The sequence below is a fragment of the Prinia subflava genome, chromosome 15, assembly GCF_021018805.1.
Source record: "Prinia subflava isolate CZ2003 ecotype Zambia chromosome 15, Cam_Psub_1.2, whole genome shotgun sequence".
Taxonomy (NCBI): Eukaryota; Metazoa; Chordata; class Aves; order Passeriformes; family Cisticolidae; genus Prinia; species Prinia subflava.
In genome coordinates, this window is record NC_086261.1 from 887,712 (window position 1) to 913,051 (window position 25,340).

At 60.3% G+C, this 25,340-nt stretch overlaps 1 protein-coding gene across 7 annotated transcripts in view; it reads left to right on the forward strand.

The window, feature by feature from the left end:
- TLE3 (TLE family member 3, transcriptional corepressor) overlaps positions 1-18,022 on the forward strand; it is a 29,920-nt gene extending 11,898 nt beyond the window's left edge. For 2 of the 7 annotated variants that reach the window (XM_063413032.1, XM_063413035.1), the window contains exons 8-21: positions 4,033-4,237; positions 5,461-5,477; positions 7,848-7,967; positions 8,367-8,417; positions 8,543-8,698; positions 8,788-8,920; positions 9,701-9,897; positions 10,717-10,793; positions 11,372-11,621; positions 12,279-12,526; positions 13,301-13,448; positions 13,972-14,122; positions 15,177-15,253; positions 15,805-18,022. In XM_063413032.1, coding sequence (XP_063269102.1) covers positions 4,033-4,237; positions 5,461-5,477; positions 7,848-7,967; positions 8,367-8,417; positions 8,543-8,698; positions 8,788-8,920; positions 9,701-9,897; positions 10,717-10,793; positions 11,372-11,621; positions 12,279-12,526; positions 13,301-13,448; positions 13,972-14,122; positions 15,177-15,253; positions 15,805-15,912 — 1,938 coding nt within the window. In that variant the 3' untranslated portion in view covers positions 15,913-18,022. The remainder of the gene's footprint in view (positions 1-4,032; positions 4,238-5,460; positions 5,478-7,847; positions 7,968-8,366; positions 8,418-8,542; positions 8,699-8,787; positions 8,921-9,700; positions 9,898-10,716; positions 10,794-11,371; positions 11,622-12,278; positions 12,527-13,300; positions 13,449-13,971; positions 14,123-15,176; positions 15,254-15,804) is intronic. The other 5 variants (XM_063413034.1, XM_063413036.1, XM_063413033.1 and 2 more) reach the window with 3 other exon arrangements.
- Positions 18,023-25,340: the final 7,318 nt, after the last annotated feature.

Here is a 25,340-nt window from a genome sequence, read left to right on the forward strand (position 1 = left end):
ATGGTTTGGAGCCACTTTGGGTGGAGGATTTGTGCTTCTGCACCTGCTCTGGTGCCCCCAGAGACACAGAATCCAAAGAATTTGGGTTTTTCTCCCTCCCCTCTGTGCATGGAGTGGTGTTTTACTGTAGGGTTGGTGATTCCGTGGCCTCCCATGGCTTTCAGAGGTGGTTCCAGGCTCATCCCAGAGCCTGGATCTGCTTTGGGTGGCAGCTCCAGCCCCTGAGCCCCCTAACACGGGGGATTTGTTTGGCCCTGCCCCCAGTGGGGTTGTTTTTGTAGGGTTGCCCACGTGGGCACGTCCCTGGGTTGGTTTGCTCTGCTCTGGGGTGTCCCAGTGTCCCAGCACTGGCTGGCCCCACTGTCCCCAGCCTGCCCCAGCACCCCAAACCCCCCCAAATGGTGCAAAGCTCTTTTTTTTTGCCCCTTTTGAGGTCAAGAACCATTAATTTTATGCATCTGGGCCATTGTCTCACAGCTCCTGCGCTCCAGGCTGGGCTGAAATGGAGCCTTGGTTTGGTTGTAGCCCTGGAAATGATTTCCCTGGAAATGATTAAACTCCGTCACTAAATTTAACGCCGGCGCTGAACTGAAGTGCTGAACCATTAAATCGGGAACAAAGGCACGGAGCGTGATGGACATAATCCAATTAAAGCCACTCCACCAGCAGACACTCCCTGCCAGCCCTCCTCCCAAACTGGGGTCCTGCTCCCTGTCCCCATCCCGGTGTGGCACCGGAGGGACCCAGAGCTGCGGCAGGGCTGCAGGGCTGCAGTCCCAGCCTCTCCTGTTCCCCTGGGATTTTGGGAATCTTGGGGCCATCACTCCCTGCTGGGGTCTGCAGGGCTGCAGTCCCAGCCTCTCCTGTTCCCCTGGGATTTTGGGAATCTTGGGGCCATCACTACCTGCTGGGGTCTGCAGGGCTGCAGTCCCAGTCTCTCCTGTTCCCCTGGGATTTGGGGGATTTTGGGGCATCACTCCCTGCTGGGGTCTGCAGGGCTGCTGTCCCAGCCTCTCCTGTTCCCCTGGGATTTTGGGAATCTTGGGGCCATCACTCCCTGCTGGGGTCTGCAGGGCTGCAGTCCCAGCCTCTCCCATTCTCCTGGGATTTGGGGGATTTTGGGGCCATCACTCCCTGCTGTGGGTCTGCAGGGTGCTGTCCCAGCTTCCTGTTCCCCGGGGATTTTGGGGCATCACTCCCTGCTGGGGTCCTGCCAGCCCAGCTTCAACTGGAGCCCCAGTGCAGCATCCCGAGGGATCGGAGTCGTGGATGGGCTCAGCCTCTCCACAGCCCGGGAATGCTGCTCCAGTTCCTTGTCCCCTCTGTGTCACCTGTGTGCCAGGACCTCCCTCCCTGCGCAGGGGAATTCCCAAAGAGCCTCCCCCTCCCTGGGATGCTGCAGGAAATCCTCACCCTGTGGAGCAGTTTGAGCACAGGCTTTTGCAGGGATGGGCGGGGGAAAGGGGCATTTCCAGCAGGGGACACTCGGAGCCAGCTGGGGATTGTCCCTGCACGGAGCCCTCAGGGCGTCATTCCCAGGGATGTGCCCCGTGGCTGCCACCGGCACTGGAAGGATGCTGCCCTGGGGATGCCCCAGCCCGGGGTGTGCATCGGCCTCATCCTCCTCATCCTCTCCTTGCCACGGGAATGACCTGCCTGGACCTGGCTCTGCAGCCCTGCTCTGGGATCTTGGCTTCAGGATGTCCCACGTGGATTCTGCTCTCGGCTTCCTGAGAGAGGAAAACCAGGAGCCCTGGGGATGCTGCCGTGGGCCACTGGGATGTTGTGTCCTGACCTTGGTGCCCCTGCCCTGTGCAGGGCTGTTCCTGCTGCTCACCATGGATGGATTTATCTGTTGGCATCCTAAAATCCAGGAAGAAATCCCAGGTTTTTTCTTCTCTGCTGGAGCAACTCCAGGAGCTGATTCCTGTGCCCTGGGGCCGTGCTGTCCCCGGGGCTGTTCCAGGTTGGAATTCCCATGGACACCCTGGCGATTGGAGTGGTGCTGTCCCTTGTTTGGCTGGAGAGCTGCTGGGATGAGCTACAGCCTGCAGATGTTTCTGGAAGCTGAGGATCAAACACTGGATCTTGGTGGATTCCAAGGATTGGCACCCATGGAGAGCTCCCAGGAGAGGAATGTGGGAATGGTTGGAGGTGCTGGAAAACCACCCGGGGCCGTTCTCTGGGATGATGCTCTGCTGCCATGGCCAGCCCTGCCTCTCACTCAGAGGGGTGGAAATCCTGTGGAATTGGGACTGGGAAGAGCCAAGGATCTGTTCCATTTGTTTTGGTGCTGGAGGATTGATCCTGGCACTGAGGAGCTGCCGAGGCACCGACCTTGTACCCGTCACCCCCAGCCCTGCCTTGGGGACACTCTGGAATGTCCATCCTGAGGATGCTTCCCGCCCTGCTGGCAGACCCAGCTCCCGCTTTCTCAGGGATTTATGGATTTCCTTCTCCGTGTGGCTCCAGCTGGGATATCGGAGCTGCCTGGAAGGAGCTGCTCTCGTGGATCTCCTGTGCCTGGGATGCGGCCTCTGCCCTCAGCTCCTGCCTGGGATCTTGTTGTGGATGGGGATTTCCCTCTGCATCCCACAGGGATGAGGAAGCAGCTCTGGGAGGGGCGGCTGAGCCAGCCAGGCCCTGCTCTGTCCTGCTGTGTCCGTGTGTCCTGCTGTGTCCGTGTGTCCTGCTGTGTCCCCGGCATGGGACAGGGTGGCACCTTCTGCTGCCCAAAATGGACCTTACGCCGGGCACGGGCCACAGCTGCTCCCCCAAAACTTGGACTGGATGTGGGGGAACCATGGAATCCTGGAATGGTTTGGGTTGGGAGGACTTTAAATCCCACCCAGTGCCACCCCTGCCATGGCAGGGACACCTCCCACTGTCCCAGGGTGCCCCAAGCCCATCCAGCCTGGCCTTGGGCACTGCCAGGGATCCAGGGGCACCTGGGAGCACCTTCCACAGCTCTGGGATGTGCTGGAGATTTCCTTGGTGGAACCGATGGGAACGTGGAGCCCTCCATCCCTGGGGGTGCCCTGGTGCCAGCACGTCCTGCTGCCCATCCCTGCCCCTCGGAGTGCCCTGGGACAAATCCTGATCCAAGCTGCTTGTGGGGACAGCCCTGGAGTGGCCTGGGGGGCTCTGCTGCAGCCTGGGTGTCCCCTCGCTCCGGGTGTCCCCAGCCCGTGATTCCCGTTGTGCTCAGCTGCCCAGTGCCCTCCCTGGGAGCTGCTGGAGGGGCTGTGGGTGCAGGCAGGAGGGTTCCAGGCAGCTCCAGGACCCTCCTGGCTGCACCAGGGCTGGCCTGGGCACTCTGGGAAGGGTTCCTTGGATTTCAGCTGGTTTTCTTCCAGGATTGTGTTTGAAGTAGAGAATGTGTCTGGTTCTCCCTTCCTCTGCCCAGGGCTGCAGTTCTGCTTTTTCCAGCTGAGCTGGGGTGGGCAGGGAGTCTCCATGGCTGGAGGAATGCTGGGATGGCCGGGATTCACTCCCAAAAAACCCCTGGGAGCAGCTGGGGGCCCTCTGCCATCCTGGCTGGGCCAGAGCTCTGGGGAACACAGGGGTTGTGTCCAACCCCGTGGTGGGAATGGAGCATCCCTGCAGGATTTATCCAGTGCCAGGAGGGATTGGTGGTGGTGTCAGAAGGGCTTGGGAGCAGCAGGATCCTGGGATGGGACCAGGACGTGGTGTGGAATTTTCTCCTCCCCGTGAAGCCCCTGGAGGCTGCTCCCGAGCAGTGAGCACAGCTTCCCTGTGCTGGGGAGGCTCCTGCTTGCTGCAGTTCTCTCTCTGACCGCTTCAGCTGCTGCCCTCCAGCCATGGAGTCTCTCTGCCTGCTGGGTGGGGTTTTTTTCCCCCTTCTACTGCCGGACGAGCCAAACTAACCACATCCACAGGGCCGAGCCTTCGGGGAGCACGGCGCTGCCGCGGGCTCGTCCCGCGGATCCCCGCGGGCGCCGGTGCGGCGGGGCCGGCGGTCCCTGCGCGGGAGCTCCCTCCCCGCCCGCCTCACCGGCGCTCTCCTTGCAGCAGCAGCAGCTCCAGGCTCAGCACCTCTCGCACGCCGCCCACGGGCCCCCGGTCCAGCTGCCGCCGCACCCCTCGGGGCTCCAGCCGCCCGGCCTCCCGCCCGTCACCGGCACCAGCTCGGGGCTGCTGGCGCTCGGCGCGCTGGGCAGCCAGGCACACCTGGCCGTCAAGGACGAGAAGAACCACCACGACCTGGACCACAGAGGTGAGGGGGGCTGCTGCTCCTGCTGGTTCGGTTCGGAGTGAGAGAAGCGTTAAAGACAGCGCCCGGTGCTCCGAGCTGAGTTTGGGCACCTCCAGAGATCCAGCTCTGGGCACTCTGTGCCAGGGCCTCACCACTTCACAGGGAGCAGTTCCTTCCCAATCTCCCACCCAAACCTCCACTTTTCCACCCTGAAGCCATTCCCTGTGTCCTGTCCCTCTCCAGCTCTCCTGGAGCTCCATTAGGCCCTGGCAGGGGCTCTGAGCTCTCCCTGGAGCCTTCCCTTCTCCAGGTGAGCACCCCCAGCTCTCCCAGCCTGGCTCCAGCCCTGGGAGCAGCTCCTGGAGTTTCTCCAGCAGCCCCCGGTCCCTCTGATGTTGGGAGAACGCCCTGGTCCTGTCACGACTCATTTCCCATCCCTTGGGTCAGCTGCAGTCAGGTCTGAGCTTTTAGGGATGCAGAGTCCCCTAAATGATGGAGCATTTGGCTGCAGTTCCTGTGCTGTGCCTTAGTGGGAAAGCAGCCTTCACCCTCCTCCTCCTCTCCATCACATCAGAGCCCTCCCATGGTCAGGGACCCAGCTCTGTGCACTGGGATGGTTTTTCCCATTATTGGGGTCCAGCCATCTGTAAGATGAAGGGTCTGTGATCCCTGCAGAGCAGCAGTGTGGGATTGTCCCAGCAGATCCCAGCACAGGAGGGGTTGGGATGTCTCCCCTCGGCTTTCCCGTTGGCAGGGCAGGTTCCCAGAGCCTCCCTGAGCTGATTTGGGGTGGGGAGGAACAGCAGTGACACAAAACTATTGGTAGCAGTGATCCAGTTCCATTCCTTTTCCTGTGTGGGTTCAGCTGGCCAGAGATTCCAGGGAAAATGAGCACATCTGGGGACAGATGTGGCTGAACCCGTCCTGGGTGTGGAGCTGTGCCCCCAGGGCTGCGGGGTGACCTCGGGGACACACCTGGGGCTGCTGCCCTTCCCTGGGCATTCAGGGCATCTCCAGCTGTGTTTGCCCAGATAAATCACAGCCAGGTAAATCACATGGACAAACGGGCAGGAATTGGATGGGAGAGGTGGATGGAGGCAGATTTTAAAGCTGGAGAGAGCCCAGACAGGGCTTGAGTTAAGAGCATGAGGAGGTTCTGGGTTTATTTTCCTGCTTTAAGACTTATCCTAACTTGCTTTATTTTTCCTGTCTCTGTTTTGGCTCTGCCCTGGCATCTCCTGAAGAGCGAGACTCAAGTGCAGTAAGTCCCATTCCTTCCTTCTGCTCCCGTTTTTGGTGGCTGCATGGCTGAGTTTTATTTATCCCTTAAAAAAACCCACCTGGTGGTGGGAGCTGCAGGGCTGCCTTTGGCACAGGTCTTATTAAATAATAAACCAGGCAATAAAATCCCTCATCCTGCCTGGAGGAGCTGTGCTGGGATGAGAGGAGCCACCTCCTCCGTGGTGGTGGTTTGGAAATTTGATTTAAATCCCTCTGCCTGCGGCAGAGTGTCAGGAAATTCCAGCGTTTTGGCTGAACGAGCCTGCTCAGACCCCAAACCCTTCGGAGGTCGGGGAAGCTGCTTCATTCCTGATCACTCCCCTTTACCTGGGGTCACCTGATCCGGGGTGGGTTTGGTTATCACGCCCTGTTAAGCAGGACCTGGAAGCTCAAGCAATTCCTAGGCAGGGATATCCCTGGATTTTGGAGGTCTGTGACACCTCGGGGGCTGCCCTTGGGAGGGATTCCCTGGGAGCAGGGATGGAGAGAGGATGTTGAGGGTGGCAGGATCCAGTAGGGGCTGGCATTCCCTTGGGATGGGTTCCATCAGAGCAGGGATGGGGAGAGGACACTCAGGGTGGCAGGAGGCAGGTGAGGTTGGCATTCCCTTGGGATGGGTTCCATTGGAGCAGGGATGGGAGAGGATGTTGAGGGTGGCAGGATCCAGTGGGGGCTGAAATTCCCTTGGGATGGGTTCCCTGGGAGCAGGGATGGAAAGGGGATATCAAGGGTGGCAGGAGCCAGTGAGGGCTGCCCTGCCAGCACCTCCCGCCCCAGTGCTCAGGGCAAACGGGACAGCGGGAGGAATTTCTCCATGGAAAGGGTCAAACACGGGAATGGGCAGCACAGGGAGGCTCTGGAGGTGTCCGGGGCAGGCCTGGACGTGTCCCTGATCTCCCTGCGGGTGACAGGGCGGGGCTGGCTCCCAGGCCGGGCTCGGTGGAGCTCCCGGAGGTGTTTCCTGAGGTGTTTCCCGAGCCGTTCCCTGTGCAGAGCCGCCGGGACAAAGCCCGGCAGAGCCGCGGCTTGGCAGCGCTCCCCTGCCAGCCCCGAGCCCGCAAACGGCGCTGGGGGAGCGGGAGGGGAAGGGCTCTGCGAGGGGGGAGCCGGGCAGGGCGCAGCCGCCGCTGCGGCGGGCAGGGGGCCGCGGGGCCGGGCAGCCTCCCAAGCCGTAAACGGCGAGCCGGGGTATTCCCCACGGAGGTTTAATGTGTGCGATAATCAGCGTTAGTCATTCATATTTTCCCCAGCCTTTGCCTGTGCAATAAAAAATATTTAGTTCCTTGGCGGCGGGCCAGGAGCGGGGCTGAATGGATCGATGCCTCTAAATGCCTGACATGATTCTCTGGGAGCTGCGAGGGTTTTCAGCATGACTGCCTGGGAAGAAAGAGCTCCGTGTTATCCAAAGCTGCTTAGTGGGGACCGGGGAGAAACATGAACCGCTTTGGTTCTCCCTTCCAGGCAGGGAGGGGAGGCGGGCACGGCTCGGCGGCGGCGCTGGCGGCGCGGGGAGCCGGGCTGGATCCCGGGACTGCGGGGTGGGAAGGGGCTGGATCCCGGGACTGCGGGGTGGGAAGGGGCTGGATCCCGGGACTGCGGGGTGGGAAGGGGCTGGATCCCGGCAGGATGTGGGGTCAGGGCCAGGCTGTGCTGGGATGGGGATGCAGGATCGAGGTCAGGCTGTGCCAGGATGGGGATGTGGGGTCAGGGCCAGGCATCTTCCTGGTTGTGCTGCCGTGTTTGCTGCCAGCCTTTCCTGGGAATGCCGGCATCCCCTGGGCTCTGCCGCTTGAATTCCCCCTGTGCCACCGGGCTCTGCCATTCCCGGTCACGTGGGTTTTCCAGAATGTTCAGTGGCTGTCCTGTGGCTCCGGGGCAAGGATGCAGCCATTCCTTTGCTCCTCCTGGGTGAGGCTCCCAGCTCTGCCGGAGGGAGAGCTCCTGGCCTCTGGAGCTTTCCTGGGAATGCCAGCATGTCCTGGGCTTTGCTGCTCGAGGCAGGGACAGAATTCCCAACGAGCAGAGCTGTGCCGTGGGCGCTGGGCTCTGCCACTCCTGCCCATGTGGGATTTCCCAGGTGTTTTTATGGACAACAACCTCCTCCTGCATTTCCCTGCTATTGCAGCAAAGGGCAGAGGGTGTCCGTGGGCATCCTCACAGCATTCCCAGTGCTCCCATCAGCCAGGCCGGTGTTGGATCCTGTGGGATTGGGGGGTGACCGTGGGGTTGTGCGTGTCCCTGGGACCTGCCGCTCGTGGGATCCCGTTTCCATCCAGTGCCCCTCCAACGCCTCTCCAGCTTTGGATTATTCCAAAGATATTCCAGAGATATTCCAAAATATCTTCCCCAGAATAACTCCGTGTCCCCCTCGGAGAGCCTGCGGGCCAGCGAGAAGCACCGCAGCTCCACGGACTACAGCCTGGACTCCAAGAAGAGGAAAGCGGAGGAGAAGGACAGCATGAGCCGATATGTGAGTGACAGGGACAGGGACAGTGACAGGGACAGGGACAGGGACGGGCTGTGAGCTCTGGGTGGTATTATCCAGATGTGATGTGGGTGAGCTGGGGCAGAGAGCCGTGGAATGGCTCAGGCTGGAAAAGGCCTTGGAGTCTGTGGAGCCAACCATCGCCCAGCACTGCCAAGGCCACCGTGATCCGTGTCCCCAAGTGCCACATCCACTCCCCTGACTGACACTGCCCCTGCCCTGGGCAGCCCCTTCCAATGCCTGGCCACCTTTCCCATGGAGAAACTTCCCCTGAGCTCCAGCCTGGGCGTGCTGCAGCTGGTGGGGGTGTTTGGCTCCTCGGGGGGCTGATCCCCCCCCGGTTTTTGGGGCTCTCTGCGGGGTGTGACACGTTCTGTGTTCCAGGACAGCGATGGTGACAAGAGCGACGACCTGGTGGTCGACGTCTCCAATGAGGTGAGGTCTGGGTGGCTCTGGTGTGGGTTTGGGATTCCCTTGGGACCTCCCCACCCCGGCCTGAGGGAGAAGCCGGAGGGAGCCCTGCCCACCATGGGAATTCCAAGGCTTTTCCCATCCCGCAGGACCCCGCCACGCCCCGGGTGAGCCCGGCCCATTCCCCCCCGGAGAACGGCCTGGACAAGGCGCGTGGGCTGAAGAAAGGGGACGCTCCCAACAGCCCGGCCTCGGTGGCCTCCTCCAGCAGCACTCCCTCCTCCAAGACCAAGGACCTGGGCCACGTACGTCCCTCCTGCGGGGCAGGGCCGGGCTCTGCGTCCCGGCAGCCGGAGGGGGCTCATCCCTTGCCTTCCCTCCCTTCTCCCCCCAGAACGACAAATCCTCCACGCCCGGCCTCAAGTCCAACACTCCGACGCCCCGGAACGACGCTCCCACCCCGGGCACCAGCAGCACCCCGGGGCTGCGGCCCATGCCCGGCAAACCCAGCGGCATGGACCCCCTGGGTGGGTACGGGGTCACCCCCAGCACGGGGGGCTTGGGGGGCTGCATTTGTGGAGGATCGGGTTTATGGGGACCTAATGCAGGTGTGACAGCTGAGGAGGGAGGTGCAGTCATGGAGCGAGCGGGGTTGGGGTGAGGGGACGCAGCCTCGAGCTGTGCCAGAGGGAGTTCAGGCTGGGCATCGGGAGGGATTTCCTCACGGAGAGGGTGGGCAGGCCTTGGCAGGGGTGCCCAGGGAGAGGTGGTGGAGACCCCATCCCTGGAGGTGTCCAAGGAGCCCCTGAATGTGGCACTCAGTGCTCTGGGCTGGGGACAAAGTGCTGTTGGCCATGGGCTTGGACTCCATGGTGTTGGGTTTTTCCATGGCTGTGCTGTGCTCCCCAGCCCTGCCCATGTCCCCAGCCTTGCCCGTGTCCCCAGCCTTGCCCGTGTCCCCAGCCTTGTCCCTGCCCTGTCCCGTCCCTGACGGTGTCCCCAGCCCTGTCCCCTCCCTGATGGTGTCCCCAGCCCTGTTCCCACCCTCACAGTGTCCCCAGCCCTGTCCCAGCCCTGTCCCCTCCCTGCCCCTGTCCCCAGCCCTGTCCCCTCCCTGATGGTGTCCCCAGCCCTGTTCCCACCCTGACAGTGTCCCCAGCCCTGTCCCCAGCCCTGTCCCCTCCCTGATGGTGTCCCCAGCCCTGTTCCCACCCTGACAGTGTCCCCAGCCCTGTCCCCAGCCCTGTCCCCTCCCTGCCCGTGTCCCCAGCCCTGTCCCCTCGCTGACGCTGTCCCCCCGCCCGCAGCCTCGGCCCTGCGCACGCCCATCTCCATCGCGGGCTCGTACGCGGCGCCCTTTGCCATGATGGGGCACCACGAGATGAACGGCTCCCTGACCAGCCCCGGCGCCTACGCGGGGCTGCACAACCTCCCCCCGCAGATGAGCGCCGCCGCCGCCGCTGCCGCCGCCTACGGCCGGTCGCCAATGGTGAGCTTTGGAGCTGTACGTAGCACTTTTAGCTCCTTTCTCCTGGGGGAGGGCTGGGGGGCGGCTGGGGGCTGGGGCTCCTTCTCCCTGCAGCCAGCCGGGGTTTGGACTGAAGGGGTGGGGATGGAGGTGCTCCCCCGTGGGGTGATGTGCGTGTGCCACTGGATTGGGGGTTCTCCATCTTGTTCCTCAGCCCCATGCCCCGTATTCCTCAGCCCCATTATCCCATTCCTCAGCCCCGTTATCCCATTCCTTGGTCCCTTATCCCGTTCCTCAGCCCTGTTATCCCATTCCTCGGCCCTGTTATCCCATTCCTCAGCTCCTTATCCCATTCCTCGGCCCCATTATCCCATTCCTCAGCCCTGTTATCCCATTCCTTGGTCCCTTATCCCATTCCTCGGCCCCATTATCCCATTCCTCAGCCCCATTATCCCATTCCTCAGTCCCTTATCCAGTTCCTCGGCGCCTTACCCCACTCCTCAACCCCATATCCCGTTCCTTTCACTGAACTCCTGTTTTAAGGCAGAACAAGGAGTCAAACGCTGCCGTTGGAGCAGAGATTGGGGTTTCTGCCCTCGGGGCGCTGGGCACAACGTGGCTGATCCCGTCCCTGGGGTTTGGGAACGACACGGGGAGAAGGGAGCGTGTCCCACCCGGTTCTTGCAGACCCCAGACCTTTGGCTGGTTCCCCTTGCTGCCAGGGCAAACAGCAGGCAGCTTTGAGCAGGAGGGGAAGCGGGAGCTGCCCGGTGTTCCCAGGGGTGAGGGATGGGGAGCTGTGCGCCCTTCCTGGCCCGTGTCTGGCCTCAGCCGTGTCCGTGCGTCTCTCGGCAGGTCGGGTTTGACCCACACCCGCCCATGCGAGCCCCGGGGCTGCCCTCCAGCCTGGCCTCCATCCCCGGAGGGAAACCGTAAGCGCTGCTGGGATTCTGGTGGGATTGGAGGGGGTGAGCGGCCGGGAGGGAGCGATGCCTTGGGAGGGCTGACCTGGAACAGAGACCAGACAGAGCTGGAGAATAAAGCAGGGATTTATTGAAAGGTGTGCAGGATACACCTTGAGCAGGACAGGGCCTGGCCAGGGCTACACCCAAGGTGGAGTTAGAATGGTCACAAAATGACTGATCAGTCATGAGGTTTTACATTTCTATAACTTGTGGTCCATTTGCACATTGGGGTTTAATTGTCCAATTCCAGCTCCAGGCTGTGAGGTCCCATCCTTGTTCCTCCCTGCAGCCCCTCTTGTTTGTGCTTTGGGGCTGAAAGTTGTCCTTGGTGTGCAGCAGGAGAAGGATTTGTTTTGTGTCTGTGCTGTGTGCAGAGCTGAGTGACCCTGAGTGTGAGCTCAGAGCTGCACCCTGGGCAGCACAGAGCCTGAAACACAGGGAAGAGAAAACTGAAGGCATCAGGAGAGGAGGGAGGGCTTTGGGCTGGCGCTGGGGACAGGCTGTGGCAGCGGGGCTGTCCCCTCAAGCCCTCTCCCCCCCGGCAGGGCGTACTCGTTCCACGTGAGCGCCGACGGGCAGATGCAGCCGGTGCCGTTCCCGCACGACGCGCTGGCGGGGCCCGGCATCCCGCGGCACGCGCGGCAGATCAACACGCTGAGCCACGGCGAGGTGGTGTGCGCCGTCACCATCAGCAACCCCACGCGCCACGTCTACACCGGCGGCAAGGGCTGCGTCAAGATCTGGGACATCAGCCAGCCCGGCAGCAAGAGCCCCATCTCCCAGCTGGACTGCCTGGTGAGGGCTGCGCCCGCCCAGGGGCTGCTGCTGGCCCCGGGCTGCGTCCCCTGCCCCACCCGCCCTGGGGGTGTTGTTTTCTCCCCATTAACATCAGCACCTCTTCCCCACGTGGCCGTCTGTGTTTCCTCTTCCCCCCTGCCCTCCCTTTCCTCTCACCCCCTAACATCCTGTTGCTTCTCCATCACCAACTCTTTGTCTTCCATTACTGTCTTTTTCCTCTTCCTGTTATCTCTCTTTTCCCTCCTTAAATTTCCCTTTTTCTCTTCTCCCTGTTGATGTCCTTTTCCTCTTTCCCCATCAACGTTCTTTTTCCTCTTTCCCCATCAACGTTCTTTTTCCTCTTTCTCCATTGTTGTTTTTCCTCTTGCTCCATCATGGTCCCTTTTCCTCTTCTCACCGTCTATGTCCCTTTTCCTCTTTTCCCCTCACCATCCCTTTTCCTCTTTTCCCCTCACCATCCCTTTTCCTCTTTTCCCCTCCCCATCCCTTCTCCTCTTTCCCCCTCACCATCTCTTTCCCTCTTTCCCCCTCACCATCCCTTCTCCCCTTCTCCCACCCCTTGCACTCCCTTTCCTCTTCCCTCTCCTCACCCCTTTTCCCCTCCCATCCCCTCCCATGCCCGTGCCGGTGTGTGACGGTGCCGTGGTTCCCCAGAACAGGGATAACTACATCCGCTCCTGCAAGCTGCTGCCGGACGGCCGCACGCTGATCGTGGGGGGCGAGGCCAGCACGCTGACCATCTGGGACCTGGCGTCGCCCACACCGCGCATCAAGGCCGAGCTGACGTCGTCGGCGCCGGCATGCTACGCGCTGGCCATCAGCCCCGACGCCAAGGTGTGCTTCTCGTGCTGCAGCGACGGCAACATCGCCGTGTGGGACCTGCACAACCAGACCCTGGTCAGGTGAGCCCTGCCGCGGGCTGGGGGTGTTGGGACTGGGGGGTTCTGGCGTGGGAAGGGCCTCGAAGGCTGGTTTACCTTGTCACGTTCCTTTTTGTCTTCTGTCAGTGCTCCTTGTCCTTGTCCCCCACAACGTCCTTTTTCCTCTTCATTAATGTCCCTTTTCCTCTTCCTTTTGTTAACCTCCCTTTTCCTCTTCCTTTTGTCAGTGTCCCTTTTCCTCTTCATTAATGTCTCTCTTTCTCTTCCTTTTGTCAGTGTCCCTTTTCCTCTTCCTTTTATCAGTGTCCCTTTTCCTCTTCCTTTTGTCGATGTCCTTCTTCCTCTTCTTTTGTCAATGTCCCTCTTCCTTCCATCAATGTCCCTTTTCTTCTTCCTTCCATCAATGTTTATTTTCCTCTTCCCCTCTTCACTGTCCCTTTTCCTCTTCCCCCCATCATTCCCTTTCCTCTTTTCCTTGGGTGAAAACACCTCCCACTATCCCGGGCTGCTCCGAGCCCTGTCCAGCCTGGCCTTACACACCCCAGGGGTGGTGAGCCCCCCGTGCTCTCCGGGCTGGTGCCCCTGGTGATGCCGCCCCAGCTCCTGGTGCTGATCCTGGCCCAGCCCAGTCCTTGGCCAGGCTGCTGCTCCCGGGCTCAGGCTGCTCCTGGGTGGTTTCCAGGCACGTTTAGTGTGGATGTGCCACACAAACATAGCCTCGAGCACCTCGAGCACAGCCCTGGCTTTTCCCGCCGCTCCCCCGCAGAGTTCCACCCTTTTTTTCCCACTCCCAAGGCAATTCCAAGGGCACACGGACGGGGCCAGCTGCATAGACATTTCCCACGACGGTACCAAGCTGTGGACGGGGGGCCTGGACAACACAGTGCGCTCCTGGGACCTGCGGGAGGGCCGGCAGCTGCAGCAGCACGACTTCACCTCCCAGGTACGAGGGGACCCCCATCCCCACCATCCCCGTGGGGAACGGGGCTGCGGGAGGGGCTCCTCTGCTGGGAAATGGCCCCGGGGGCTCCCCGTGGCTGTTCCCGCTGGATTCGGTGTGGCCCGGGAATGCCAGAGCCGCGGGGATCCCTGGGTCTGGTGCCAGCTCCTCTTTGCCGTCCCTGCAGGGTGAGGCTGCTGTTGAGGAGGCAGCTCCTCTCGTGGGGTGCCTGTGGATGTGACGGGGTTCTCTGGGTGCCCTGTGGGTGGGATGAGAGCAGGGAGCAGGGATCAGCCTCCCAAAACACCAGCCTGACCCCAGGGCTGACACCCAGAGGTATCCCTGGGGATGGAGCCATCCAAACCCACGGGTCTGCCTCTCCTTGGGTCTGCCCCTCCACACCTGCCCCACCCGTGTGGGGCTGGCCAGCAGCTCCAGCAGTGCCACAGTCACGGAACAGTCGGGCTGGGAGGCACCTTGAGGATCCCTCCTGGGGATCCCCACCAATCCCCCCGTGTCCCCGCAGATCTTCTCCCTGGGGTACTGCCCCACGGGCGAGTGGCTGGCCGTGGGCATGGAGAGCAGCAACGTGGAGGTGCTGCACCACACCAAGCCCGACAAGTACCAGCTGCACCTGCACGAGAGCTGCGTGCTCTCCCTCAAATTCGCCTACTGCGGTGAGCGGCTCCCGCCGGGGCTGGCGGGGTGGGCACGGGGGAATCGTGGCATGGGTGGGTGGGGAGAGACATTAAAGCTCATCTCTGGAGCATCTTCCACCTGATCCCCCACCCTGGGACCCCTTGTTCATGGATGGGGATTGTGGAATCGTGGAATGGTTGGGTTGGGAGAGACCTTAAAGCTCATCTCTGGGGTGTCTACCACCTCACCACCCTGCAGGACACCTCACTGATGGATGGGGATCATGGAATTGTTGGGTTGGAGGGAACCTTAAACTGGGACACCTCCCGCTGTCCCAGGGTGCTCCAAGCCCGGTCCAGCCTGGCCATGGGCACCTCCAGGGCTGGGAGACAGGGATGTCCACGGCCTGCAGGAGGGGACGGTGTTCAGCACAGCACCGGGGGCTGGGCACGGACATTTCCAGCAGGATCCATCCCATGGGTGCTGCACTTGGGGTTTATCCCCATAACCCCTCCTGGCTGTGATGGGGTTATCCCCATAAACCCCTCCTGGCTGTGGTGGGGTTATTCCCATAACCCCATCCTGGTTTTGGCAGGGTTTATTCCCATAACCCCATCCTGGCTGTGGTGGGGTTAATTCCATAATCTAATCCCAGCTGTGGCTGAGGTTATTCCCAGAAAACCATCCTGTCTGTGGTAGGGATTATTCCCAGAAAACCATCCTCATTTTGGCAGGGTTTATTCCCACAATCCCATCCCGGCTGTGGTGGGGTTATTCCCACAATCCCATCCTGGTTTTGACAGGGTTTATCCCCATAATCCCATCCCAGTTGTGGCTGTGGTTATTCCCACAATCCCATCCCGGCTGTGGTGGATTAATCCCCATCACCCCATCCTGGCTGTGGCTGCAAACAGCGGCACGGGAGGTGGGAAGCAGCGCTTGGATTGTCCCAGCCGGGCAGGGCTGGGCAGGGCTCCCCAGGGAAGCTCCAGGTTTTCCCGTTTCTCCCAAATCCCTGGGATCGGGCAGCCTGTGGGGACAGGGAGGTGGCACGGGCAGCGTTCGGCTGCTGATCCCCAATTCCCGATGCAGGGAAGTGGTTTGTGAGCACTGGGAAGGACAACCTGCTCAATGCCTGGAGGACGCCCTACGGAGCCAGCATCTTCCAGGTGGGAGAGCGTGGGGAGGGCAGGGCTGGGGACTCCTCCCATGTTCTCATTCCGGATTATCCCGGAGGGACGGGAGATCCCTTGGGATGGCCGGGTCGGTGTCGGGGTGTGGGGGTGCCCCCAGCATGGAGACTGCTGGGACATCCTGAAATCCCAGCCTGACGGGATTTCTCCCCATTCCTGACAGGATTTCTCCCCATTCCTGACGGGATTTCTCCCCATTCCTGACGGGATTTCTCCCCATTCCTGACGGGATTTCTCCCCATTCCTGACGGGATTTCTGTCCCTGAACCTAATGGGTTCTCTCCCCATTCCTGGTGGGTTTTTCTCCCCAAACCTGATGGAATTACTCCCAGTCTGATGGGTTTTCTCTCCACAAACCTGCCGGGATTCCTCCCCCAAACCTAAGGGGATTCCTCTCCCCATTCCTGACGGGATTCCTCCCCTGTTCCTGCCGGGATCTCCCCCCATTCCTGCTGGGATCTCCCCCCCATCCCTGCCGGGATTCCTCCCCGTTCCTGACGGGCTCTCTCCCCTCCTGCTTTCCCCAGTCCAAGGAGTCCTCGTCCGTGCTGAGCTGTGACATCTCAGCGGATGACAAGTACATCGTCACGGGCTCTGGGGACAAGAAGGCCACGGTCTATGAGGTCATCTACTGATCCTGGCCCTCCCAGCACCGGGAACGCTCCGGGAACGCCGCGGGGCCCCGCGCCCGGCCCAGCTCCGCCGCCCTCGGATTTATTTGGAGATCTGCAACTCTGGCACACATGGAAGCCCTAAACGGATTTTTATTTGGTTTTAAGGTTTTGGGGTTTCTTTTGATTTTTTTTTTTTTTTTTTTTTTTTTTGGTTTTCCGGTTCTTTCCATCTGGCTTTGGTGGCACTATAAAGGACTCCTTTTTTATTGGGACATTTTAATTTTTTTTTGTGCATCCCGCATAAGACTTGTGAAAAATGTAAATACTGGACTAGGAAATAGCGTGGGAAGGGGGGACCCTCCCAGTACACTTAGTTGTGTATTTTTGTCTGCTGTAATTGTATTCCACTGATGGTTTTGGTGGTGGCAATTTTATTCTGGGGGTTTTTTGGTTGGATTTTTTTTTTTTTTTCCCTTTTTCCTTCCCTCCCTCCGGAAGATTCCGTGGGGACTTTTGCCATCCGGGCTGAGCAGAGATGTCCACTGGTGAAAAGTTGTTCCTCCTGTCGTGCGTCGTGTGTTAGTGATGGTGGGGAATCGCTCGGATCCTCAGCTACTGACGGGACATCAACACAATCACCTTGGGGGTTGTTTTTTTATAGATGGATTTATGGATTTATCCTTTTTATTTTTTTTTTTTCTGTGCTTGGATGTTTGAAGAAAAGGGGAAGCCCACGCAAGCCCTTCTTGGTCTTCGGACAGAAGCAAAATGAGGAGTGATTTCAAAGAAAGCTTAGAAAATTCAGCTCAGGGAGCCACGAAAGATAATAGCAAACTTATGTGTTTTGTATTCAAATGAAAAGTAAAGAATTAGAATTGATAACCTTGGAAAAAAAAAAAGACAAAAAAAAAATACAGTTTTTTTTTTTTTAAAAGCGAAAAGTTTACTAACCAGTAGGGTTTGTGTGTGGTGGGGGGCTGCTTGTGGTCCTTGTGGGCTTTATGGTCTTGTGTCTTCTGGTTTTATGGAGCAACTCCCTCCCCCCACAGGCCTTTTGTACTAAAGGGTTCCAAAAAGGACAAAAAAAAAACCAACAAAAAAAAAAAAAAGACAAAACCCGAAGACCTAACGGGAAAATAAAAGTATTTGTGTAGCAGAAGTGCTCACCTGTATCGTAGCACACGGCAGAGGATTTTTATACAGCGTTTTTAAGGAGTATTTTTGGTGAATTGGATCTGGTCCAAAAGGAAAAAAAAAAAGTTTAGGGTTGAGGGGAGAAGGGTTGGGAGAGGAGGAAAGGATGGAGAGGTGGGACCTGGAATTGCAGCCCTGCCAGGAGCTGGATCCTCCCAGGGATCCATCCCGTCCTGTCCCTCCCAGGGATCCATCCTGTCCCTCCCAGGGATCCATCCTGTCCCCCTGATGGATCCATCCCGTCCCTCCGGCTGCTCCCATAGGAGCAGGGAGAGCAGGAGAGCTCTCTCCTGGGAATTCCTGTGTTTCCATCGGAACGAGAGGGCTCTGGGCTGAGCTGAGGGAATGTTCCAGGCGCGGGGGGCTCCGTGGGACGCTGGCATTGGTTCAGGGCACTGATGATCCAAGGAAGGGAAAGTTCTCTAAAGCTGCTTTTAGGGAAAGGCATTTTAGGGTGGTTTGGCTCAGATCGACACCTCCGGGGCCAGCAGAGCCTTGGAGGGCTCCGGGGCTGTCCCAGGGCTGTCCCAGGGCTGTTTTGGGGGCGGTTTTTGGGATCTGTGGGGGCAGCTCTGCCCCTGACCCTGGGCACGGCATTCCCGGCTCCGCGGCGCTGTGTGCTGGGAAGGGCTGGGGGGCTCTGCCCTGTCCCCAGGGTCCCCCGGCCGCGGGGTCACCCCCAGCTGGCGTCCCCTGGGCTCCCAGGGCTGCAGCTCGGCTCTGCCTGGGTGTTCTCCCCGAAATTCCGGGATGGGAACGCAGGAGTTGCGCGTTCCGGAGCCGGCGGAGCCTCCCGCAGCCGGGCTCTCCACTTCACACCAAAGTATGTAGCAGAACCTGTACAGCTGTTAATAACTACCACTGGTTTTTGTAAAAAAGGGCCAAAAAGAGAAAAAAAAAAAGAATAAAAAGTCAATGTACTGAAGCTCAACCGCAAGCCAAGTGTCTGTAACCCCTGTGATCCACGGGATTTCACGGAGCGGGGGGAAAGGCAGGAGCAGGGAGGGTGGGGGGCACGGGCAGCCCTGCCAGGGCCCCGGAGCTGAGGGCGGTGCTGGGGCTGCGATGGAGCCCGGGATTGATGGGAGGGGTTCCCAGCCCTCGGCATCTCCCCCATCCCGTGGGATGTGCTGGGGGCTGCGCTCCCCCCGGGCCATCCCCGGCCCCAAGGCAGCGCCGCTCCCGCCGGGATTTGGGGATCAGGGCAAGGGCCGGGATCAGGGCATCCATCCCCGGGGATCAGGGCAAGGGTTGGGATCAGGGCAAGGGTTGGGATCAGGGCAAGGGCCGGGATCAGGGCATCCTACCCCAGGCTGCGCCTCGGCACCGGCACCGGGCAGCTCCCAATCCCCGGGGATGGAGCAGCCGCGTTCCCAGTGGCATTCCCGAGCTGGGAATGGGAGGGAAGCAAGGCAGTAGCAGCTCTGCCCGATGATGGGCCCGAAGCGCTCGGGAGGGCTCTTCCCGCGCCTTGGAGGCTGGATGCGGCCAGGGGCTGGCACGGGGGACCAGGACAAGGCCGGGATTGCAAGGAATGCTTTGCTGGGAGATCGGGAGAGCCCGGGGAGGGGAAAGGACCCCCAGACCCCCTTGGGCACCAGAGCGGCTCCAGCTGCGCTTCCAACCCTTCCAAACTGCTGCCCATCCCATTCCGTTATCCCATCCCATCCCATTATCCCATCCCATCCAATCCATTATCCCATCCCATCCCGTTATCCCATCCCATCCTATCCCATCCCGTTATCCCGTCCCATCCCATTGTCCCATCCCATCCCATCCCATCTCGTCATCCCATGCCGTTATCCCGTTATCCCAGCCGGTTCCCAGGTGCCACCCCCGGGCTGGGGACAGATGGTGTCGGCTCTCGGGGCCACCCCCGGCCGCCGCCGCGTGTGAATTCCGCTGGCACCGCTCCCTTCGGCGGCCCTGCCTCGGCAGCGCAGCAGCTTTAATTACCGTAATTGAGCTCTAATGAGCGATTGTGCCGGGCCATTGTGCCGGGCCAGGGGCGGCCCCTGCCCGCGCTTTGTTCCCTTCCCGGGGCTGGCACCGACCCCCGGCTCTCACCGTGCTCCTCTCCCGGAGCCCGCGGGAGAGCGGCAGCAGCGGAGGAAAACTCGTTTGGCTTAATCCCCTCTGGAAAAAAAATAAAATAAATAAAACATCGACAGCCCGAGCCAAGGAAAGCCGAACAGCCCAGCAGCAAAAATCCCAACCCTGCCGAGCTCCGGGCTTGGAAAAATCCGTCCTGGGGCTGGCACAGGGTGCCCGCGGCGGGTGGCACCGCGGACAGGGCGGGGATGGGTGGGATTTTGGGAAGGGATCGCTCCCGGGAGGGTGTGAGGGGCTGGGCTGGAGCTCCCAGAGCTGCCCCGGAGCCCTGGCAGTGCCAGGCCGGGCTGGGGCACCCCGGGACGTGGGAGGTGTCCCTGCCCCTCGGCCAATGTCCCTTCCTACAAACCATCCCAGGATCCCGTGATCCACCCGCCCCAATCCCCCTTTTCCCGGGATTCCTGTCCCTGCCATTGCCACTGCTGTCCCCAGGGCTGTCCCCTGACACCCCAGGCTCCTGTCCCATGGCCAGCCCTGCTCGGTATTTGCTGGATTTCCCTAAAATCCCCTCCTGTGTCCCCCTGTGGGACCCGCCACCCTCACCCTGCTCAGCCCGGAGCACCCCTGGTTTCAGTCTGGAAAAGCCCATGCAGGATTTGGGGACTCTGGGATGATCGGGATGGGTTTGGGGGCACCTCTTGGCCAAGAGAGCCCCAAACGCAGCCCCGTCCTCACCCCTCGGCAGAGCCAGGGATTTTTGGCTTTTCTGGGTAACAATAAAAACTTTCATTGGAGCAGAACCTCGGCTGGCCAAAAGGAGCCTCGTTAATTCCAGGGAATTGTTTCATCTCAGCTCAACAGGAATAATGAATCTTTTATTATTATTATTATTATTTCTTCCCTTTTTTTTATTTTTTTTTTTACAAGATGAGTTGGTGAACGGCCAACTTCCTCCAGGGGAATTCCTGGGGAGTGTTGATCCCAGCTGGAATTTACCTCAGGGGGGGAAGAAAAATATTTTAAAAAAGGAGGAAAGAAAAAAAAAAAAAGGAAATGAATAAAAAGAGAAGGGAAAAAAAGCGCAGGTTTTAAAGGTTCAAACGCTGCTATTCATAACAACGTGTGACTGAGCTCAGCCTTTTCCTGACAGCTCCCAGATGGAGCCGAGGCTTTTCCACAACACCTCCCACAACACTTCCCTGCCGAGCCAGATCCAGCCCCAGACAGAACCCGGGAGCGCACAGCGATCCTCGGGACGGGCAGGAGCAGCCGGAGCCCGCGGGGATCCCGGAGCGTCCCCGCTGCGCGCCCGTGTCACCCCCGGGGCTGTCCCGGGCCCAGCGCCTCGGTGGGAATCGGGAAAGATTTAAAATGGCATTAAAGCTCTGCCGGGGCTCCACCGGAGCTGGGAGATTTGGGTCCTCTGGCAGAACTTTCGGGGCATTCCGGGGGTGCCGGTGGCACTCGCTGGCACCGCGTCCCCGCTGTGTCCCCTCGGCTCCGGGGGCACGGGGAACATTCCAGACCGGCAGCAGAGGGCCGGAGGGAGGGAGCAGCCCGGGGTCGGTGGGTCCGGGTTTGGGGAGGGCTTTGGGAAGGGAGGAGGGCTGGAGGGCAGAGGTTCCCTGGGAGCTGGCAGGGAAGGGAGAGCCCCAGGGAGCACCCCCCTGTCCGTCCCTGTCCCTCCCTGTCCCTCCCTGTCCCCCCCTGTCCCTCCCTGTCCCTCCCCGGCTCTCTCGGAGCCCCTGCAGGCCCTGCCAGGGGCTCTGAGCCCTCCCTGGGGCTCACCCCGGGAGGGGCTGGGCTGGGTGGGAGCGGGGCTGCTCCCACAGATGTTTTGGGCTCCCTTTCCATGAAATTCCCTCTTTTCAGGCCCCTTTGGCTCCTGTGGAAGGGCTGAGGGCAGTGGTAGCTCCCCCCTGGGGGGCACAGCCGGTGCCAGGGGCCGTGCCAGGGGACAGGGGACAGGGGATGGAGGGACAGGACACAGGGAATGTCTCACACTGCCAGGGGACAGGTATGGATGGGAGATTGGGCAGGAATCTTTGGGATGGGGCTGGCCTGGAATTCCCAGACCAGCTGCGAGTGCCCCTGGATCTCTGGAATGTTCAGAGCCAGGGTTTGGAGCGGCCCCGTCCCGGTGCTGCCTCGCAGGTCCTGCCCTGGATCCCTCTGCAGCTCCATCCCCTGCCCTGACTCCCCACAATCCCCAAAAGCAGCTCAAAAATCCCTTGGAGAGTTCCCGAGCTCCGCATGCGAATGGAGGGCCCTGGGAGCCATCCCAGCCCGGAATTCCCGAGCCGGGAGCTGCCCGGAGCCCCGGGGCCGCAGGGATCTGTCCCCGCTCCCTGCAGCACCTCCCTTTTCCCTTCCCCTTTTCCCTTCCCCTTTCCCCTTTCCCCTTTCCCCTTTCCCCTTTCCCCTTTCCCCTTTCCCCTTTCCCCACACTTAACCCGGATCCTCCCCTTGGATCCGCGCTCCAGGACCACCCTGGGAAGCAAATCCCGGTAATTTATGGAGAGGCTCAGCCGAGAGCAGCCCGGCTGGGTTGTTTGTTTTGTTTCGGGTTGGGTTTTTTGTTGTTTTTTCCCCTTTTTCCTTTCTGTCCGGACTATAAATTTTTCATGGCATTCACAGAGCACCAGAGGAGCTGGTGACACCAGGGACGCTTCCAGAACCCGCCCGAGGCTCGGAAGGGAAGGAAAGGATCTCCCAGAAGGGCGGCAGGGGCTGGGGCAGCAGGAGCTGGAGCAGCAGGAGCTGGAGCAGCAGCATTCCCGTTCCTCACCTGGGACCCCAGGACCCCAGAGCCATCCCGGGCGTGGGGACACGTGGGGACACGTGCGGACACACAGGGACAGAGAGCTCCAGGCTGGGACGAGCCAGTCCCTGCCTGTCCCCACCCCAAACATTCCCAAATCCCCATTCTCAGATCTCCCCATCAGGGAGGAGCTGCTGGGGACAGAGGGACACCAGCAGGAAGGGTTTTCCGTGGACAGGAAAGGTTTTCTGTGGACAGGAAGGGTTTTCCATGGTCAAGAAGGGATTTCCATGGTCAAGGAGGGATTTCCATGGGCAGGGAAGGTTTTCCATGGACAATGAGGGATTTCCATGGACAGTGAGGGTTCTCCATGGTCAATGAGGGTTCTCCATGGACAATGAAGGTTTTCCATGGACAATGAGGGTTTTCCATGGACCATAAGGGTTTTCCATGGACAAGGAGGGTTTCCATGGACAGTGAGGGTTCTCCACGGGCAGGGAGCAGCAGTGCCATCCCCAGCCCGGAGCATTTCCCGTTCATCTCCATTCCCTGGCCCAGTGACCCTTGGGAAGGGCTCCCTGCAGGGCCCCACGCGGCTCCTTCCCGCCTTTCCCCCGGGGACAGGGACATTATCCCAGCCTGCTCCAGCCATTCCCAGCTCCAGCCTGGCAGGACAGGCAGGGACCCCTCGCCCCACTCCGGGGTTGGAGGGGCTGGGAGCGTTCCCGGAGGATTCCAGGCTCATGGACAGGGCTGGGATTTGTTTGTCACAGAATCCCAGCATGGGTTGGGTGGGGAGGGACCTTAAAGCTCATCCAGTGCCACCCCTGAGGGGCAGGGACACCCCCCGCGGGCCCAGGGTGCTCCAGGGAGATGCCAGGACTGCCAAGGGAGATGCCAGGACTGCCAGAGATGCCAGGATTGCCAAGGAGGATACCAGGACTGCCAAGGGAGATGCCAAGGCTGCCAGGGAGGATGCCAGGATTGCCAAGGGAGAAGCCAGGATTGCCAAGGAAGATGCCAGGGCTGCCAGGGACAGTGCCAGAGGTGTTGGAAGGATGCTGGAGCAGCTGGGGAAGGTGCCGGGGTACCCAGAAGAGATGCTGGGGTACCTGGGAAAGACACCAGGACACCCAGGGAGTGTCTTGGGACAGCGTCAGGGCACCTGGCGAGGGTGCCAGGGCACCAGGGGCTGGCGCTGGGGCTCCAGGGGAGGGTGCCAGGGCTGGAGACGGTGCCAGGGGAGGACGCCAGGGCTGTCAGGAGCGTGCTGGGGCACCTGGGTAGGACGTGGAGTACCCAGGGAAGATGCTGGCACTGCTGGGGTGGGCGTTGGGGTACCCAGGGAAGATTTGGGACTGCTGGGACCAGTACCAGGGTGACTGGAGATGATTTTGGGGTACCCAGGGATGATTCTGGGCTGCTGGGGCCGGTGCCGGGGCTGCTGGGGATGATTTTGGGGGTACCCGGGGATGATTTTGGGGTACCCGGGGAAGCTCCGGGGATGCTGAGGTACCCGGGGCCGGTGCCGGGCTCTCGGGGAGGCCGCCGGGGCCGCCGGAGCGCTGCCAGCGGCTCGGAGCCATCCATTGTGGCCGCCGAAATGTTTCGGAATCGGCCGTTTAATGAGAACAAAAGGAATTAATTGGTGGTTTAGGCCTAATGAGACCGCTGCGCAAATTAACAGCCCTCATCAGCAGAAACAAACAGACTCCTTAAACGAATCGCGGCCCCGAAAGGGAGCGGGGCCGGGGGGGGCTCGGCGGCACCATCTGCGCGGCCCCTCCCGGCGCGGGGAGGAACCCGCGGCGATCCCACCGAGGGCAGAATTCCCGGTTCATTCAGGCGGGCGCAGCTTGGCGGCGGCACCGCGGAGCGCGGATAAAGGCGAGCCCCCCGCGATTTGCATGAGAAAGGGGCGAGACGCGGCCCCCGGCGCGGGGGGCGCTCGGCCCCCATTGAGCGGCACAAAGGGGCCCCCCCGGACCCTCACACTGCCCCGTTTGTTCCCGCTGTTTACTTAAGACGTTCCTCAATTCCCAGCGAGGATTTGGATTTCGGGCCTTGGTTTACTTTTCTGTTGGCAGGGAGGGAAAAAAAAAACCTAAAAAAAAAAAGAGGAGGAGGAGGAGGGGTAAAAAAAAAAATCTGTCTGATCTTTAATAATCAAAGTAATTAGAATAATCCTTTCAGGTCTGAATGGGGGATTATTTCTTCGTGTCGTTTTAGTTTCATCCTCGTTTTGGGCTCCTAAAAAGTGGAAAAAAGCACTTCAAAAGCGCCACTGTGGTCCCGGGCCCTCTGGACGCTCCTGGAAATTCCCACCCGGGGGAAAAGCGCCTGCTCGGCTGCGGCGCGTTTATTTATTTCGGGCCTGGCCAAATAAACAGCGCGGCCGGCGAGGTTTGGGGCCGGTTTGTTGTCGGGCTGTCTCGGGCAGATAAGGAAGGCTTTGATGGAGAGCAGGGACTTTGTGTGTCTAATCTGGGCCCGGCAGCTCCCCGAGCCCGCGGGGAGCAGTAATTACATCGGGGGATTAAAAGGTCCGAAACCTCACCTATATTTCACTTTTGTAAACCAGCGAGGAACAAAGAGTCCTCGGCTCGCCCCGAGGAAAGAATAATTGACACAATTCGCGGGCTCGGGGCGATTATAATGTAAATAAACGCGGCTCGCTCGGCGCTGAGAGTTTTCAGCTGGGTTTTAACGAGGGGGGAGAAACGCGGCTTCAAAAACAGCGCCAAAAAAAAAAAAAAATTCCCCCAAATCGCTCCTTTTCGCCCCATTTCGCGCTCGGGGTGCGGCTCTGCAGGGACTGGAAAATCCCGGCGGGAGCGCCCCGGGAATTGTGAGAGCAGCGAGCAGCGGGCGCTGTGAGGAGTGGCTAAAATCGCAGAATTTGGGAATTATTTGGGCTGGGAAGGCCTCAGTGAGCCTCGATTCCAGCCCATCACCGGGGCACGGCCCCAGCGCCGCATCCCCGGGGCTGCTGCTGGAATTAGACAGGAACAGGGCGGGGAAAAGCTAAAAAAGAAATAATAATTATTAAAAAATCTCGGGTTTGGGGCCAGCTTGACTCCTGACTGCAGGTAGGAAAAGGAAGCAAGCTCCCATTGGAAGGTGAACGTCAGGAAGGGGTTGAGGGATGCAGGGAAGATCCCAAATCCAAGCTGGGAAGTTTTTAAGGGGTGCAGGGATGACCCCAGCTCCAGCCCAGGAGGTTTTTAAGGGGTGCAGGGATGACCCCAGCTCCAGCCCAGGAGGTTTTTAAGGGGTGCAGGGATGACCCCAGCTCCAGCCCAGGAGGTTTTTAGGGGGTGCAGGATTGATCCAGCCTGCTCTGGGTTCTCAGGGTCCAGGATGAATTTCCCAGCCGCTGATCCCCCTCCGAGGAGCTCGGGGTCTTTCCCCAGGGAATCAGGGCTGGAAAAGCCGGAGGTGT